This window comes from Mustela nivalis, assembly GCF_964662115.1.
Source record: "Mustela nivalis genome assembly, chromosome: 10".
In the NCBI taxonomy this organism is placed as follows: Eukaryota; Metazoa; Chordata; class Mammalia; order Carnivora; family Mustelidae; genus Mustela; species Mustela nivalis.
Window position 1 is genome coordinate 5,297,992 of NC_139029.1, and position 17,239 is coordinate 5,315,230.

Genomic DNA, 17,239 nt, shown 5'->3' on the forward strand with positions numbered 1-17,239 from the left:
CTCTAAAACACATCTTTACAGAAGACAGTCATGGGATGGGAGGAAATACTTGTAAATGCATGTATCAAATGAACTGTATCTGCGATATAAAAACAACTCTTACAACTAAGTAATTATATTAAAAACAATCCAATTTTTTAAATTGGGCAAAAGATCCTTTACAAAAGAAGACATACAAATAGGCAACAAGACATGAAAAGATGTTCAATATGACGGTCAGGAAATTCAAAGTAAAACCTCACTGAATGAGACACAGACATCATTAGTAATGTCAAATGTCAACAAAGAAATCTCAATGAGATACCACTACACCTCCATTAGAATCATTAATGAAAAAGACTGACACCCCAAGTCTTGTTAAGGATGCTGAAGAACTGAAATTCTAACACACTATGAATGGAAATGTAAAATGGTATGGCCACTTAGAAATGTGTTTGACAGTTTCTTAAAAAGCTACCTGCACACATACAGTCTTGCCATTTCACTCCTTGGGTGTATTTACTCAAGAGCAGTGAAAATACACATCTCACACAGACTGAATAACAATGTTCATAACATCTTTATCATAATGGCCAAAAGCCTGGAAACATCACAAGTATCCATCACCAGGTGAACGAATTGAATACTGTGAATATCCATACACTATCATTCTACTCAGTAATAAAAAGGGACTATTGATAATGCAACAGCAGAAATCTATGTCAAAATTATTACACTGAAAAAAGCCAGACCCAGAAGTTTACATAAGATATTCCACTCATACAACATTCTAGAAAATGAAAACCAGTCCACGAGGTGAAAAAACATACCAATGGTTGTCTGAGGTGAGAAGCAGCAAAGCATTAAAAAACTGCATGAGGAAACTGAGGAATTTGGAAATGTTTTGTATTTTGATCACTGTAGTAGTTTCATTGATATATACATCTGAAAAAACCATCAAACTGTATATACTTTAAATCAGAGCTTACTCTACATAAATTATAGCCCATATGTTGTTTGAAAACTTACACACTAAAAATATCATTTGTGAATAATGAAGGAAAAATGGAGTCAAAAAGAATAATGTAGAAGAGTTTCTATTAAAAAATAGGTCCCTGTAATTGTCATTAAGATTTAACAGCTCAAAAATTTCAATTAGAGATGGCTGTTTTAAAGATCAAAATATTTATTTACATGCATTTAAATTCAATAGTCCTACTCAGATGTTAAACACTGTAATGTGGCTGTACTGTAGAATTTCATACACTTTAAATTTCTGTACCGTCCTGAGAAACAGGAAATAGACATAGGTTTAGAGAAATGCCTAACCTTGTTTTGACTCTACAAAAAAAAATAAATACTTCTCACATGACAACACGCTTATCTTTTAAACTTATTACTTAACACAGCTCAAAACCACCATTACTCCAAGGAATTTGAAATAAACATTAACTTCTTGTAAGATTTTTCAATTCACTTCACTTTTCATTAAGGAAAGTACCTACAACTAAATCTCTGTGAGCCAGTAAAACAATGAAGTAGAAAAATTAAAAACAGCCACTAAACTTTTCCATTCAACACAAAATGTATACACAACTCAGTCCTTTGGTTGCTAAATGCACTCGGATTGCATAACCCAAGACACTTGAGCCATTTTTGGACGCGCCTAGACAGGAAAATTTCAAATGATGGGAAGGCAGCTTCACAGAAATAAAAACTCATAAAACCAAAGCCCTCTAGCAATGCTTAAGAAAACTTCAGAAGGAACTTGCTACAAAGGACCATGGGCAAAAATAGCCCAAATTATTTCTGTATAGAAGTATGTTGTGCAGATTCCTTACAAGGGTTGAAATAAGAAAGAGAACAGATCAATCAGATCAGTTCAGTCAAGTGCCAAAAATAGACATTTAATTAAATACGGCAACATCTTCATTATTTAAAAATTCAAGTGATCAGCATGGTCGTGAAAGGGGAAATTTTTTCATAAAGCTTTTATGCAAAAAACTCCACAGAAGACAAGCTCATATCAAAGAGTTACTCTGACTAAACACGCTACTTAGGGTATTTTGAATTCACAGACATTCACACCACTCACACTGTTCCCACTGTCTACAGATTCACCGATTTGAGTCTGATTCCTCACTGATAAAATACTCTCACAGAACCCTTCTGGCTCTATCACGTATACTCAGAATAAAGGCCCCTTATAAAAGGGCGCGTGGGTGGCTCAATTGTTAAGTATCCGCCTTCGGCTGAGGTCATGAACCCAGGGTCCTGGGATCAAGCCCCACATTGGACTCCCTGCTCAGCAGGGAGTCTGCTTTTCCCTCTCCCACTCCCCCCGCTTGTGTCCCCTCTCTCATTGTCTCTCTCTCTCTGTGTCAAATAAATAAAATCTTTAAAAAATTTTTTTTAATTTTTTTAAAGACCCCCTTATAAAAACAAAAACCCTAAGTATGGAAGAGGTGAGAAAGTAAGAAGTAAATCCATGCGAATATTAAAAAATCATTCAGTTATTTAACACATGGCCCAATCCCAACAAGATCATTCAATCTCTAACACATAAAAGACTATTATCATGTCATGTAATACTCAGGAAACACAATTAGACCAGGAATACAAATCAGCCATATCCACATGCTTCCCTGAAAGCAAGCTGGAGAGTAGAAAAGTCCCTAAGTTGGGAATCTAGATTATATTCTGTGCTCTATTATAAACTTTTTGGATTGTTGGCATTTAATAATCATCTGGCCTTTCTGAGCCTTAGAATCTAATCTACTTAGAGACTGAACAGATGATCTCAAAAGTCCCTTTCAACTACAGTCACCTCTCAAGAAAAATGAAAAACGAAAAGGGGGCTTAATTTACATTCAGTTAGTTACCAGGAATTCCTCAGCCTTGTGCTCAGTATCCTATGTAAATATATGTAACTTTATGAGTACCTCAGTAATGCATAGAAACCCATTATTATTTCATCAGATTTAATGATTTCACATTAGTAACCACTCAGAGAAGAATTATTTCAATAAACTTTAAAATACGATTACTTTTCCTAAACAGCCCTACAGGATGTATTTTAATGTCAAAAAGGAATGTCCATGGGGCACCTGGGTGACTCAGTGGGTTAAGCCTCTGCCTTCAGCTTGGGTCCTGGGATTGAGCCCCACGTCGGGCTCTCTGCTCAGTGGGGAGCCTGCTTCCCCCTCTTTCTCTGCCTGATGCTCTGTCTACTTGTGATCTCTCTCTGTGTCAAATAAATAAATAAATCTTTTTTAAAAAGGGGGGAGGGCGCAAAATGTCCAAAAAAAGTAAACTGGTTTCAGTGCTTGTACTATTTATAGCAATTTGAGTTTTGCTCCTCTGAGAGCTGTGCTGTTACAGGATTAGAGCAGATGAGTAGTCCTGAAGGATCCCATACAACCAACTCAGTATCATTAGGCTCACTTAGATTTTTTGAAGGACTATTATTTTTAAAACTTACTTTAGTTGTATAATCATGTGAAATATTTACATGGCTCCAAAGCACAATTATTAAAAAAACAAATTTACTCCAGGAAGTCTGACTTCTTCTCTATTCCCACACACATTCTCAGAGACAGAGAAGAAGGCAAAAAGTATGGCCTCTAGATTCACATCTTGAGTGTATTACCTTGGCTTGTGACTTAATCGCTCCAAAGTTATTTCCTCATGTCTACAGCGGTGATAATAATAAAACCTACTTCAGAGGGACACTGTGAGGATTAAATAAGATAATCTGGTAACAGTGGTCAGCTTTGTGGGACCTAGGGTGAAGTACCACTAGCATCAGGCTTTTATTTGAGGCTCAACACAATCCTGAGGGACGGTGAGGAAATGAACCTAGAGGCGCCACATCACTGGATCAAGGTCATGGGGCCCAAAGCCAAGACCACAACCCATCTTTCAATCCCAGCGCTATACCACAGTACTCATTCCTAAGATTCCAGTCTCCTCCGATTTCATACTCATCGCATACTCCCTACAGCCAGCACAAAGGAAAAAGAACTTTGTTCCCACTCAGGGCAACTTCTAAAGACTCACTGTGTTCAGTGCATTGAGGGTGGTGTCATCCCGGGACGCCGCGACGCAGCCGTCCTCCGTGGAGCCTCCATCACACATCCCTGCGAACGCGGCCATGCTCCTTGGAAGACAGGAAGGGAAACATCAGCAAAGAAACTATAACCCTCAGTTTTCAGAGTGCATTTTCAGCCCAAACCAAATTCCATTACTATAGGCATGATAAGCTAGAGTTCTCGGTCTTATTTCTGCTTTTCTAAAACAGAAAACGGTTTTTAGGGGAACCTGGGAGGCTCAGTGGGCCAAGCAGCCGACTCTTGGTTTCTGCTCAGATCATGATCTCAGGGTCTTGAGATTGAGCCCTGGCTCCACACTGAGCACAGTCTGCCTGAGAGTCTCTCTCTTTCCCTCTGCCCCTCCCCTCACCTGGACATTCACCCTTACTTTCTAAATAAATAAATAAAATCTTTAAAAAAAAAAACTTTTAGGGGCACCTGTGTGGCTCAGTCAGTTAAACGTCTGACTTCCTTTTTTTTTTTTTTTTTTTTAAAGATTTTACTTATTTATTTATCAGAGAAAGAGAACAAGCAAGAGGAGCAGCCGGCAGAGGGAGGTGCAGGCTACCGCCCACGGAGCAAGGAATCTGAGGCCAGACTCGATCCCAGGACTTCAGGATCACGACTTGAGCCGCAGGCAGACACTTGTACACCAGGCCACCCAGGCGTCCCTAAGCATGACTCTGGATTTTTTGGTTCAGGTCATTATCTCAGGGCGATAAGAGCTGGGTGTGGAGCCTGCTTACGAGTCTCTCCCTCTCTCCAAAAAAAAAAAAAAAAAAAAAAAAAAAAAAGTTAAGATCCTCTACATTTCACTCTTCACTCAATCACAAACGAAAATGCTTCGTCTACTTCAGTCCACTTGTGTTACTTCTTCCCGCACTTTACCAATACTCAGATGATAATCATTCTGAAAGAAAGATCTTTTGGAAAAAAAAAAAATTAAATCCTCTGAAACCTTGCTTAATTCCTTTCATGCTATACATCCACTAACTTTAGTGGAGTTAAAAGCAGGAAAGGGAAGGAGAAGAATTCTTAGTGGCCACTCACACACCGCCCTGAGGCAGCCTCGCCTCTGCTGCGGGCCTCTCTGCTGGCACAGCGCAGCTGACCGAAGGACTGGAACGCGGCTACCGGCGTGCCCCAGCACCCACCGCTGATACTGCGGTGAATCCCAGAGACCACTGCAGACGAAGGAAGGCTCGCTCTCAGCCCGCACTGTGACATGCAGGGCCAGATTTAAACTTATCTTTTATATTTTAGGCATTCATAGGTTAGCAAGTCCGCATGTAGGTAAGCCACAAAAACACCAAGCTTGGGTCAGCCATCAACGAACAGCCTCAAGTAGAGAAAGCTGTAAAGGGATTTTAAAATGGGCTAAATGACCCAATTACTCAACTTGTATTTAGAAGTGTTGATAATCGCATGTATGGCTTAAGATGCTTCCCTTCTGAAGAGTTCTAAAATCTGATATGGGGCAAAGATTGAGAGGGGGCAAAAAGTGACTTTATCACGGTAAACTTTTTCTCTGGCAAGAAAAATCAGAGCACGGATTACAGAGCGTATAACAAAACATAAAGTGAGACAATGTTTGATGTATAAATAAAATTTCAGGGGATAGGAGAAAGTTTATTGCCTCCTAATCAATCCAGATGGCCTAATTCAGAGGGCAGAATGCGGAGAATTCCTATTACCTTGCTGCCCTCAAGTACATGAGGAGGTCACAGTCATTAACTCCAGGCATCCAGACCAGTTCCTCATGCTGGGTCACAGTGTCACCATCTGGAGAAGGGAACGGCTGCAACTCAGGAAGTTTGGCCTGTAAGACAGGGATGAAAAGTCACATTCAAGGAGAATTTAAAGAGCTGCCTCGACAGGCAGGCCCTGGGAACAGAAGCAGTAGTTACTGAGCCGCTTTCTCCAGGCAGTACCGGGGGGGGGGGGGGGGGGGGGGGGACCAGAAAAACTGTGAGTCACTGAAACCAGCCTGTAGGACATTTCAGGATCATTTCACCATAGAAGATTTCACAAGGGACGGCTTAATCTCTACTTAAAGAGCAGCAAACAGCATCAAAATAAACCAGTGCCAGCATAATCTAAAGAGTAAAACAAAAATGGATGCATGTGAATAAAAGAAATTAGGAAAAAAAAAAAACAAACCCTCAGGACATAATAGCTCCTTGATGGAGAAGGGGAAAACACACATTTCCAATAGAACAAGTTTACAAAATGACAAGATAAAAATAAAGAAACCTCACCTAAGGATATTCACTAAAAAAACAAACGAGCTATCCTATTAAGTTAAGCTACTCTCAAGAGTGTCAACAACTAGAGTATTATCAAGAAAAACATTAAAAAAGACACAAAATTGGAGTTAATATTACAAACACGCTTGAACTAAATGATCAGGTCAGAAATAAGACTACAGCAGCTTCAGGAGGAGCGGACTGTTCTGAAGGGGAAAAAAGGAGCTTTCAGAGACCAGCGAGATGCACGGTGATGTGAACTGTGACAGCAGACGCAAGCAGTCTACATGAGATATGAACCCTATGTCAAGTGTACCTCAATAAAATTATTTTTTTTTAAGTATCTGAACGACAGTGCTCAACAACCAAGATTCTGAATCACCTCTGGGTTAGAGATCCAAATACCCCTAGCAGGTTCTCAACCTCACTCCTCTGGGGCAGAGCAAGAGTCAGCAGATACTATGACTACCACAACCTTCAGAGGCCTAGAAAGCCAACCATCTGCAAAACAGCATGAACGTGGACTTTTCGTCGCATATTTTAAACTAAGGGCTACAGTTAAAAAGCTCCAGTGTTGGGGCATCTGGGTGGCTCAGTGGGTTAAAGCCTCTGCCTTCAGCTCAGCTCATGATCTCAGGGTCGTGGGATCGAGCCCCACATCAGGCTCTCTGCTCCTCGGGGAGCATGCTCTCTCTGCCTGCCTCTCTGCCTACTTGTGGTCTCTGTCTGTCAAATAAATAAATAAAAATCTTAAAAAAAAAAAAAAGTTCTAGTGTCCACAGAAACCAGGCAAAAAAATTAATTGAAGCAAGAAGAGGATAAGGCAGCACTGTCCAGTAGAAATAAAATGAGAGCTACATATTTCATTTTAAACATTCTAGTATCCTTATGAGGTAAAACATTACCTCCCTCCCAGGTTGGCCTAGCCACATTTCAAGTGTTCTTAGCCACCTGCGCCCGTGGCTCCTGCCCTGGGTGCACAGGTATCAGATGCTAAGCAGTGAAGGGAACCAGGGTGTAATGGAGAGAGTACTGCCCTGTCCAGGGAAAGCAACCAAGCAGGGACGAGAACTAGTACTTGTATATCCCCTGATTTTTTTCCCCCAAAGTCCAGAAATTTTGACTTTTTAAAACAATCTTGTGGCAAAACATAACATTAGTAAACCATGTGGTCCTAGGGCTCCAGCCTGCCTCACAGGAGATCTCTGATTCCTCTAAATGTGTAACAAGTGCTGACTTTCTCTGAACAAGGATGCTCTTTAATTCAGTACTGACTTTTATAACATTTAATTGGGTGCTTCAATGAGATCTGCTTAAGACACAGTGCCATACAGGAATGAAATCTAACACTCAACAGATGTTCACATCAAAGAGCCTTTTCTGACATTTATTCAGAGTTCTGCTCCCCCAGCACCAAGTATGGTACCTGGTGTAGTAGCGCTCCAACGGCTATTTGTTAAATTAGTTAAAAAGCACTATTATTTTGGGAGAGGACAAATCCCCCTGGTCAAGAGAAAAATAAGCTGGAAATACAGTCAGACAGTTCACAGAGAAAGAAATGCAAATGGCTCTTAAAGATAAGAAAACATGGTCAAATTTGCTGATAAGAAAAAGGCAAATCAGCAGCACTGCGATACCATTTCTCATCTATCAGAATGACATAAATCCCAAAGTGCAACAATATACAAGGCTGTTGTATTAGCACCTGCACAAGTTGCTAGCACAAATGCAAAAATGGTACAATCTCCACAGACGGGCATTCTGTAACGCCCTCACACTTCCTGGTGCACTTGCCCTTTACACCAGCCATCCCCCTTCTGGGAATATTCCAAAGATACACTGACAAAAGTATAAAAATCTGTATGCTCAGGCCATTCACTACAACATTACTTATAACAACACATGACTGGAATCAACTTAAATGCCCAAAAACAGGAACTGGAAAAATAAACTGTCCCAGGCCTGCAATGGAGCTCCGTGAAGTAGCAAAAGTTAGTGAGAAGGAGCTCTACATCCTGCGTTGGAGGAAACAGCAGGATACATTGCTAAAAGTTCAAAGAAAGCTGGTAAAAGTGTGTTTATCGTGCTATCCCTTGTCTAAGATCAGAAGGTTGGGGACTAAAAATAAGAAGGATAAATCGAAACTTCAAAAAAAACAAAAACAAGGGCGCCTGTGTGGCTCACTGGATTGGGCCTCTGCCTGCGACTCAGGTCATGATCTCAGGGTCCTGGGATCGAGTCCCTCATTGGGCTCTCTGCTCAGCAGGGAGCCTGCTTCCTCTTCTCTCTCTGCCTCTCAGCCTACTTGTGATCTCTGTCAAATAAATAAATAAAAATCTTAAAAACAAAACAAAACAAAACAAAAACAAATAACAGCAACAACAAAAACAACAATTATCCATCAGGGAGAGAAGGCAAATGTGGAGAGGACAGAGACAGGAGAGTTTTCTGAGCACACTTCTTCCTTCGTATGCTTGACTTTGGAGCTATGTGAGTAACTTTACATTATTATAAAAGCAAAATGAAATTTAAAGAACAACAATCTCTTAAAAACCCTAAAGCAAAGTGAAATAAATGCACTAGCTATACATTGAGTTGGTTCCTCTCTAGGAGTTATTTCAACTAACTTTAAAACATGTATTATTTGTTTATAAAGCCCTAGTGGGATATTTTCTAAGACCAAAAAAAATTTTAATAGTAAACTGTTTTTAATAATCATATTGTTTATAGCACTCTAAGTACTATTATTCTGCACTATTATATATGTATTATGGGATTAAAAGCAAATGAATATTTATATTGGAGTCATTTGAAAATGGGATTTGAGACTAGAGGAAAAGACACAGATACAAAAGGAAAGAAAGATACGGTTAAATATAAAACCCAGATAAAAATTTGAATTGAAATTAAAAAGAATCCACAATATATTTTATCTTTAAAAAAGGGGGAGCAGGGCATATTTTCTAATCTGTTCCCTGAAAAGGCCTAGAAATAGTAACCAACTGGGTAACAATGAACACCCTACACCTAGTCAAAAAATGTCACTTTCCAATAAAACAGTAAGGGCTCCTAAGAGAAAAGTTTAATTCTAGGTCAAGGAAATACACAAGATGAGACATTAAAATCATGTCATTCCAGTTAAAAGAATCCTACCCAAAATCCCCGGGGTCTGCTCAGTCAAAAGGACACAAAATGGCAGGAAGAAGCATCCTACCAGTCCCAAATGGATAATTTAATCATCAGTAAGAATAAGGACAAATGGTTAGCAGATAACAAATAATTTAAAATCCACTGGTGACTGCTGGAAGGTGCTGAAAAACCAACCTAATATTTTTTTGAAAACTGGTGAACAGAAGGAAGGAACGGGGCATTCATCCTGCCTTTCTCATGTGATTCTGATAATCAATAGGTGGTGGTAAAGGGAAAGCTTCCTTTATTCACCTAATAAATGAAGGAATGACTGGATTAGAATATCACCATTTTAAATAACTAATCTAGTTATTTAATCTAGATCTAACTAATAAGCCACAGCTGCAAATCAGCATTACAAGGACACACATACCTCCTGGTGGATATATACCACATGACCCAGGCCAGGGGCAGAGGAATAAACCAGAATGATATTCAACTTCCAGATTTAACTACTAATTTTCAAGGTATGCCACGGACAAAGGAACAAGTCTAATTACACATAAAGATGAAATCAGCCAAATCCAGACTATGGGACAACCAAATGGATGAAACACTCCCCTTCTTCAATACATACATTGAAAGAAGAGGAAAAATGAGAACAATATATGAATTAAAAGAGATTTAAGAGGGGCGCCTGGGCGGCTCAGAGCCTCTGTCTTTGGCTCAGGTCAAGATCCCAGGGTCCTGCGATGGAGCCCTGCATCGAGCTCTCTGCTCAGCGGGGATCCTACTTCCCTTCCTCTCTCTCTGCCTGCCTCTCTGCCTACTTGTGATCCCTGTCTGTCAAATAAATAAATAAAATCTTTAAAAAAAAATAAATAAAAGAGGTTTAAGAGATGTACTAACCAATTGCAAAGCATGGCTCTTATTTAGATTCCAATCTGAACTATTAAAAAAAAAAAGAGGGAAATCTAGACTAAGGGGGTACTTAAGAAATTGTTAATTTTTATTAGGTGTTACAGATCACAATTTTTTTTGGAAAGAGCTCTTATCTTTGGGATATTACAAGTAAAATGACAGATTTGTGATTCATTTCAAAATAATGGTTAGAGAGGTATGAAGGAGAATAAATGAAACAAGTTTGACCATGATTTGGTACGTGTGAAAGCTGACTAATAAGGAAAAGGGGATTTATTTTACTATTCTTTTTTAATTTTCACATATGTTAATATTGTACCTAATTCAAAAAATTAAAATTTTAATAAGGAAAATACTGCCAATCCATAAACAAGTTGTTATATTTGGTGCTCCAAAACATTTCTTTTTTAAAATAAAACTTAATAAATATATTTAAAATCTGATATAAAATAAATTAAAGTATAAAAGAATGTAAGCATAATAAATCTGTTCCTTTCAAAGAATTTAAGCATCTTTTACTTAAGAACCACTTTTTTCGGGATACCTGGGTGGCTCAGTCGTTAAACATCTGCCTTTGGCTCAGGTCATGATCCTGGGGTTGCCAAGGGCGTGGGGAAGGGGCATGGAGAATTAGTATTCTATGGGAACAGAGTTTCAGTCTGGGAAGATAAGAAAGCTCTGGGGGTAGATGGTGTTGATGGTTGCATGGCGATATGAATATACTTAAAATCAATGAACTGTACACTTAAAATGTTTAGAATGGTAAATTTTACATTATGTATATCTTATAACAATTTTTTAAAAGTATGCAATGATAAGGGGGAAAAAAAACCAACCCTGCATTTATATAAAATTCACTAAAGCTTAACAATGATTCTAAGCTCCTGTTTAACAGAATAAAGGGCCAGCAGAATAATAAGAAATAAAACCCTACTGGAAAAGCTACTAAAATTGGCTTTACCTGATGGCTAGGACCAACACGAATCTCTCCCTGGGTGCTGTTCAGCCTCCTGTCACGAAAAGAGCAGATCAGGTTAGCGCATACAGTTCTGGCATTGACATTCACACATTGTTCTCAAGGCAAATAATTCATTTGAAGTAAATGAGGGATAACCCAGGAAGAATTAAGTTCCCCACTATTTCTAGTGTTGTCTTGTACATGCATACTCACCCACCCTCCCTACAAATCTCTAAAATCTCTTTCCTCTAAAAACCCCCTTCCTACCGCTTCCTGTCCTGACTCCCCTACCATTGTTCCTTCAGACCTCAGAGAGGTACATTCTGACAGTACAACCCCAGGAAGTACAACCCCAGGAGAGGTTTCTTCTTTTCAAAACATTTCACAGGCCCTACTATAAACTTTATTAAAAGATAAACAAGAGAACTATGGTTCCTAACACACACACTGGGTCATTCATTCATTCAACAAATATTCATTAAGACCCAATATACACTCCAAACTGTCCTAGGTGTTGGGAGATAAAGCAATGAGCAACACAACCCCCTGCCTTACTAGAACTTACATTCTTATCTGGGTGTAAAACAAAGAAACAAATAGATCAGATGATAAAAGGGCCAAAAAATTAAGGAGATGGTGAATGGTGAACATTTTTACAGTTCTTTACACAACATAGTCAGAAAAGGCCTTTGTGGGGGCAGGGGGAGAAGGGCAGAGGGAAAGGTAGAGAGAGGATCACAAGCAGGCTCCATGCCCAGGAAAGAGCCCAATAAGGGGCTTGATCTCATGATCCCAAGACCATGACCTGAGTCAAAATCAAGGGTTGGGCACCCAACTGACTGAGCCATCCACACACACCCCAGAAAAGGCCTTCATAAAAAAAAGCAGAGATGAAAAAGGTGTGGGAATGAGCCCAGAAGATCTAGGAGGTGGAAGAATCTGTCTTGTGGTGTGTTATGTCATTCCTACTGTACTTGCAAAGCTCACCCTCTCTTGCTTCAAATTCTAGCCATGCCAGGTTCCTTTCAGAAGCCACTACTTCTGTAAAGCCTTTCCTGATCTCCTTCCCATTTCACCCCACAACTCCCCAAAGTGTGTGTTGCCTTCCCCTTACGCTCTTTCACAAAATGCTTGTGGACTGTTTTGTCCCAGCCTTGCACAGGGTGCTCACTGGGTATATGGTGACGGACAAAGAAATACAGTCCCTGCCCTCCCGGGGCTCCACTCCCAACTCCTGGTTACCCTCAACTCTGAATCATGACTAACTGCAAGAGGTCTCAGGCCACACTTCCCATGCCCAGGGACAAGTCTGTTGTGTTGCAGAGCCACCTTTGAATTTCCAGCAGTGCTAACGGTGGCTGGTGGACTTCGCTGTGCTGCAGAGTAGAATGGAGCCAGCAAAGGACCAGAGATGCTGCATGGTCTCATGTTTGTCCTCCACGAGAGTTGATAACCCCAGTGTCAATGTATAAGGTTGTTAAAATGAATTCTGGAAAATGATTACTTCCTTCTTCTTTTGACCCAACAATTTCTCTCACAAAAAGTCTTACTTGGGGAAAGTGGGCAGTAGATATAACGAAGGGAGAAGACTCAGAAGGGAAAGTTATGGCCAAGTTCTTAAGGAGCTCACACTCCAACTACTCAGGAAGTAGGATCCATTCCCAAAACACCAGAAGAGGTCCAATCAGTACACTGGTAAGCATAAAACATCTCAGAAGAAACAATACAAAAATGCCAAGGAAAATGATCAAAATTAGACAGGCTTCACAGGGAGAAAACAGTGCATGCAATAGTTAATTTCCAAAGAAATTAATGTGAAGGGGAGCACATCAGCAGGACAAAACAGGACTTCCCAAGAGGGAATCAAACCCTGCACAGTGGGAGAAAAGGCTGTGCAAGTACTGTCTATAATATACAAAGCACCTCAGTTCCCCACTAGGGGAACGGCATGTTGAAACACATGTCAAAAAATGGACTTTGCTAGTAGGTTGATGTAGGAAGGGCACGCTGTTTCAGGAGGTCTGAGAAGAATCAAACAGGCCAGCAGGCTATTTTAATCATATACTTTAAGAAAAACAAGCAGTCAGTATTACTGACCATTTCCCTTCCAAATCATCCCTTTCTGTTTCATAACCAGCTATGAGCAAACTAGCTGCCAAAAGCTCTCCCCTGTTTTCCTAAATAGTTTCCAAATGCTCGCCTGCCTACAAGCAGGTCTAGCCAAAATGTGTCATCAAAGGCTTCAGCTACAGCCCATCCAGTAACTTGTGCGCACAACTCAACTTCCAGGCTCTTCTAGAAGCTCTGTGGTATGCCAAAGTTCTCAAGTGGATGCCTATGAAAGCAATTCCCCATCACTGCTACACACACACTGTGAAGTCCTTGATAATTCTAGAACAAACATTCCTGGTATGTTGTATTTTAATCTTCTTCCTTTTTTATTTTTTGTTTCTTCTTTTAATATTTTCATATGCCAATATTATTGTATTTAGCACAAAAATGTGCCAAAATAACAAAACAAACACTAAATATCTTATATCCCACTGGTTTGCATAAAATAAGTTAATAATTATTACTAATAATAATTACACAAGTGACACAAACAAGTGTACTGAGGATCTTAAGAGCTTAAATTGGAAATGGTTTCTCTTAATTTTGTTTCTGTCAATGATGGGTACTAACAAGGTTAGTGGTGTAAAAAGCCCAAAATAAAACAACCTTTGAAAATTTAAAAATCAGTTTTTGTAACAAAATTATTTCTTAACCATATGCAATTTTAAATATCAAGTTTTCTTATAGCAAGAAATACATCAAAATTATTTTTTTTAAATATTTTATTTATTTTATTTGACAGCGAGAGAGATCACAAGTAGCCAGAGAGGCAGGCAGAGAGAGAGAGGGAAGCAGGCTCCCTGCTGAGCAGAGAGCCCGATGCGGGGCTCGCTCCCAGGATATTGAGATCATGACCTGAGCTGAAGGCAACGGCTTAATCCACTGAGCCACCCATGTGCCCCAACAAAATTATTTTTGAAGATTAGGATCCAAGGTAAGCAGACAATGGCACTGGCCTACCATTTCCAGGAACTCCTGAATATAGAATAAATGGAATATAGAATAAACCTAAACGTGTTTTAGGTCCAAGATAAAAGGAGGCAGATAGCAACACGCCCCTTTAGAGAGAACTGGATGTATCTGAGAGAAAAACTGTCAGCATGTGAAGTAAAGACAGCAGACAAGAAGTAAGCTTTGTGGGAAATAGCCAGTATCCAGCCACATCTGCAATCTACTGAACAATCCCCATCCCCCTCCCTCTTCTGACAGCAGCCAAACTCCACATTAAACTACATGTTCCTTAGGGTGCCTGGGTGGCTCAGTTGTTAAGTATCTGCCTTCAGCTCAGGTCATGGACCCAGGGTCCTGGGTTCAAGCCCCGTATCCGGCTCCCTGCTAGGCGGAAAGCCTGCTTCTCCCTCTCCCACTGCCTCTCTGCTCATGTTCCCTCTCTTGCTGTCTCTCTCTCTCTCTCTGTCAAATAAATACATCAAATCTTTAAAAACAAAACAAAGCAAAAAAACCATGTTCCTCCCCTGCTGCCTCACTGCCCCCTTCTTCTTGCATGCTCCTCTTGTGGTCCAAAGCGCCCTATCAGAGGATGATACTCTGCTATGACTCATTCGGACATTTCCTACCTCACTACCCACCATGGGACTGTAGACTTCTAAAGCACAAGAAATGATACCCATCTTGTGTGTCCCCCAGAATCTAATACACTACCTGCCTTTACACATTCAGGACAAATGTAAAGTTCCTTAGTAGCATGAATACTTCTAGATTACCAATTGTAAAACCTGACAAAAATCACCAGGAATTACTATTTAAATGCAGTATCAACAGCCTGTGGAAAACACTCTTAATAAAATCATATGCTGACTAGTACATATTTCCTTTTACTTAACATAACAGTTCCCAAACTTTGGTCTCAGAAATTCTTTATGGTCTTTAAATTACTGAGCATTCTAAGGAAGTTAGATTTTTGAGAAATCCCCCCCCAAATTGTTTTTAAATAGCAATAAGCCTATTACATATTAACATGTATAACTTATTTTTTTGAAAAATAATTGTACTGAGAGATGCCTGGGTGGCTCAGTGCATTAAGCCTCTGCCTTCGGCCCAGGTCGTGATCTTGGGGTCCTGGGATCGAGCCCAGCATCAGGCTCTCTGCTCTGTGGGGAGCCTGCTTCTCCCCTCCCCCCCCCGCCACACTCTCTACCTGCTGCTCTGCCTACTGGTAATCTCTCCCCCTCTGTCAAATAAATAAATAAATAAATAGATAGATAGATAGATAGATAAATAAATAAATATCTTGAAAAGATAAAGGAAAACATCTATTTAAACCAGAAAAAAAAATTCAATGAAAACAGAGGTAATGTTTTACATTTTTGCAAATACAATATAGGACTTAATAGAAGACAACCAGATTCTCATATGTGCTTCAACATCCAATCTGTTGCAATAAGTTATTTTATTTTTTTTAAGATAAGATTTTATTCATTTATTTGAGAGAGAGAGAGAGACAGTGCAAGTAGGTGGAGGGGCAGAGGGAGATGGAGAGAGTCTCAGGCAGACTCCTCACTGAACATTTCAAGCATCAAAGAATTATCAAAAAGAGTTTTAGTTTGAAAATCAGCTTAAAAGTGAAAACCTATAGGGGCACCCGGGTGGCTCAGTCAGTTAAGCATCTGACTCTTGATTTCAGCTCAGGTCATGATCTCAGGGTAGTGACATTAATCCCCAAATTGGGCTCTGTGCTGAGTGTGGAGCCTGGAGCCTGCTCAAGATTCTCTCTCCTTCTCCCTCTGACCTCCATGCCCCCAACCTCACAAGTGCATATTCTCTCCCCCTCTCTAAAAAAAATTTTTAGTGAGAAAGCCTATCAAAGTTAAGGGTCAATTTATATAACATGGTCAAAATAACAAAATTATAGAAACAGAGAACAGATTAGTAGTTGCCAGGTGTTAGAAATGGGGGATGGGTAGGAAGGTGAGGGAGCAAGAGGTCTGTATGGTAACGGAACAGATATGACAATGGCAGTGGTCACATAAAGCTACACTGACTGACCACACACACACACACACACACATTTTACTAATGTCATATCCAGGTTCTGATGTTACACTAGAGTCACACACAAATGGGGAAAGTGAGCAAAGCGTATATAAGAGCGGTGTGTAGTAACTTCTGACTGCCTACGAATCTAAAAAATTAAGTTTTTAAAAGGCCAAAAAAGTTCATTGGCTGAGTGATGTATTACAGGCAGACTGGAGAGAAGAAAGCTAGATATGAGGAAAGCTAATTAAATGGCCCTAAGATTCCCCTAAGATGTACTGTAGACAGCTGAACAAGTAACAGAAGAAAGAGCGCCACAGTTAAGGAGAAAAGATGTTCAAGGAACTAAGTCAAGTCACATAAATTCTTTTTTCCCTGTATTTACTAAGGATTCTGGCTTGAAGTCATCCTTTTTGAGACATCCCTGTAAATCATACTTTAAAAAAAAAAAAAATTGACACCATCCTCACCAGCAAGGATGAATGTCTCTGTGAGCTTAATGCAAATAATATATGTTTTTCAAAACAGCTGAGGTTCAGTCCCCATTATTCGACAAATCTTCGCTTTGGACTATGAAAATACAGTCCCCAAAACCAAATTACAACAATAATGGCAAATCATTATGTTTATTCCTTGAGCACTGAAAGAAAGAAGAAAGAAAGGAAGAAAAAGAAAGAAAGAAAGAAAGAAATTCATTGTATATGAAATCTGATACAAAAGAAATCCATGTAACAAAGCAGTATCCATGGCAACTACAACTTAATATTTCAGTCCTCTTCAGCTGCAGTGGATTAAATAAAATGACAAGA

General features: G+C 39.7%; 1 protein-coding gene across 9 annotated transcripts in view; it reads right to left on the bottom strand.

The window, feature by feature from the left end:
- RERE (arginine-glutamic acid dipeptide repeats) overlaps positions 1-17,239 on the bottom strand; it is a 417,613-nt gene that overhangs the window by 109,026 nt on the left and 291,348 nt on the right. For all 9 annotated transcript variants that reach the window (XM_082685303.1, XM_082685300.1, XM_082685297.1 and 6 more), the window contains 3 exons: positions 11,328-11,376; positions 5,765-5,889; positions 4,039-4,138 (listed from right to left, as the gene is read on the bottom strand). In XM_082685303.1, the coding sequence (XP_082541429.1) occupies positions 4,039-4,138; positions 5,765-5,889; positions 11,328-11,376 (274 nt within the window). The remainder of the gene's footprint in view (positions 1-4,038; positions 4,139-5,764; positions 5,890-11,327; positions 11,377-17,239) is intronic.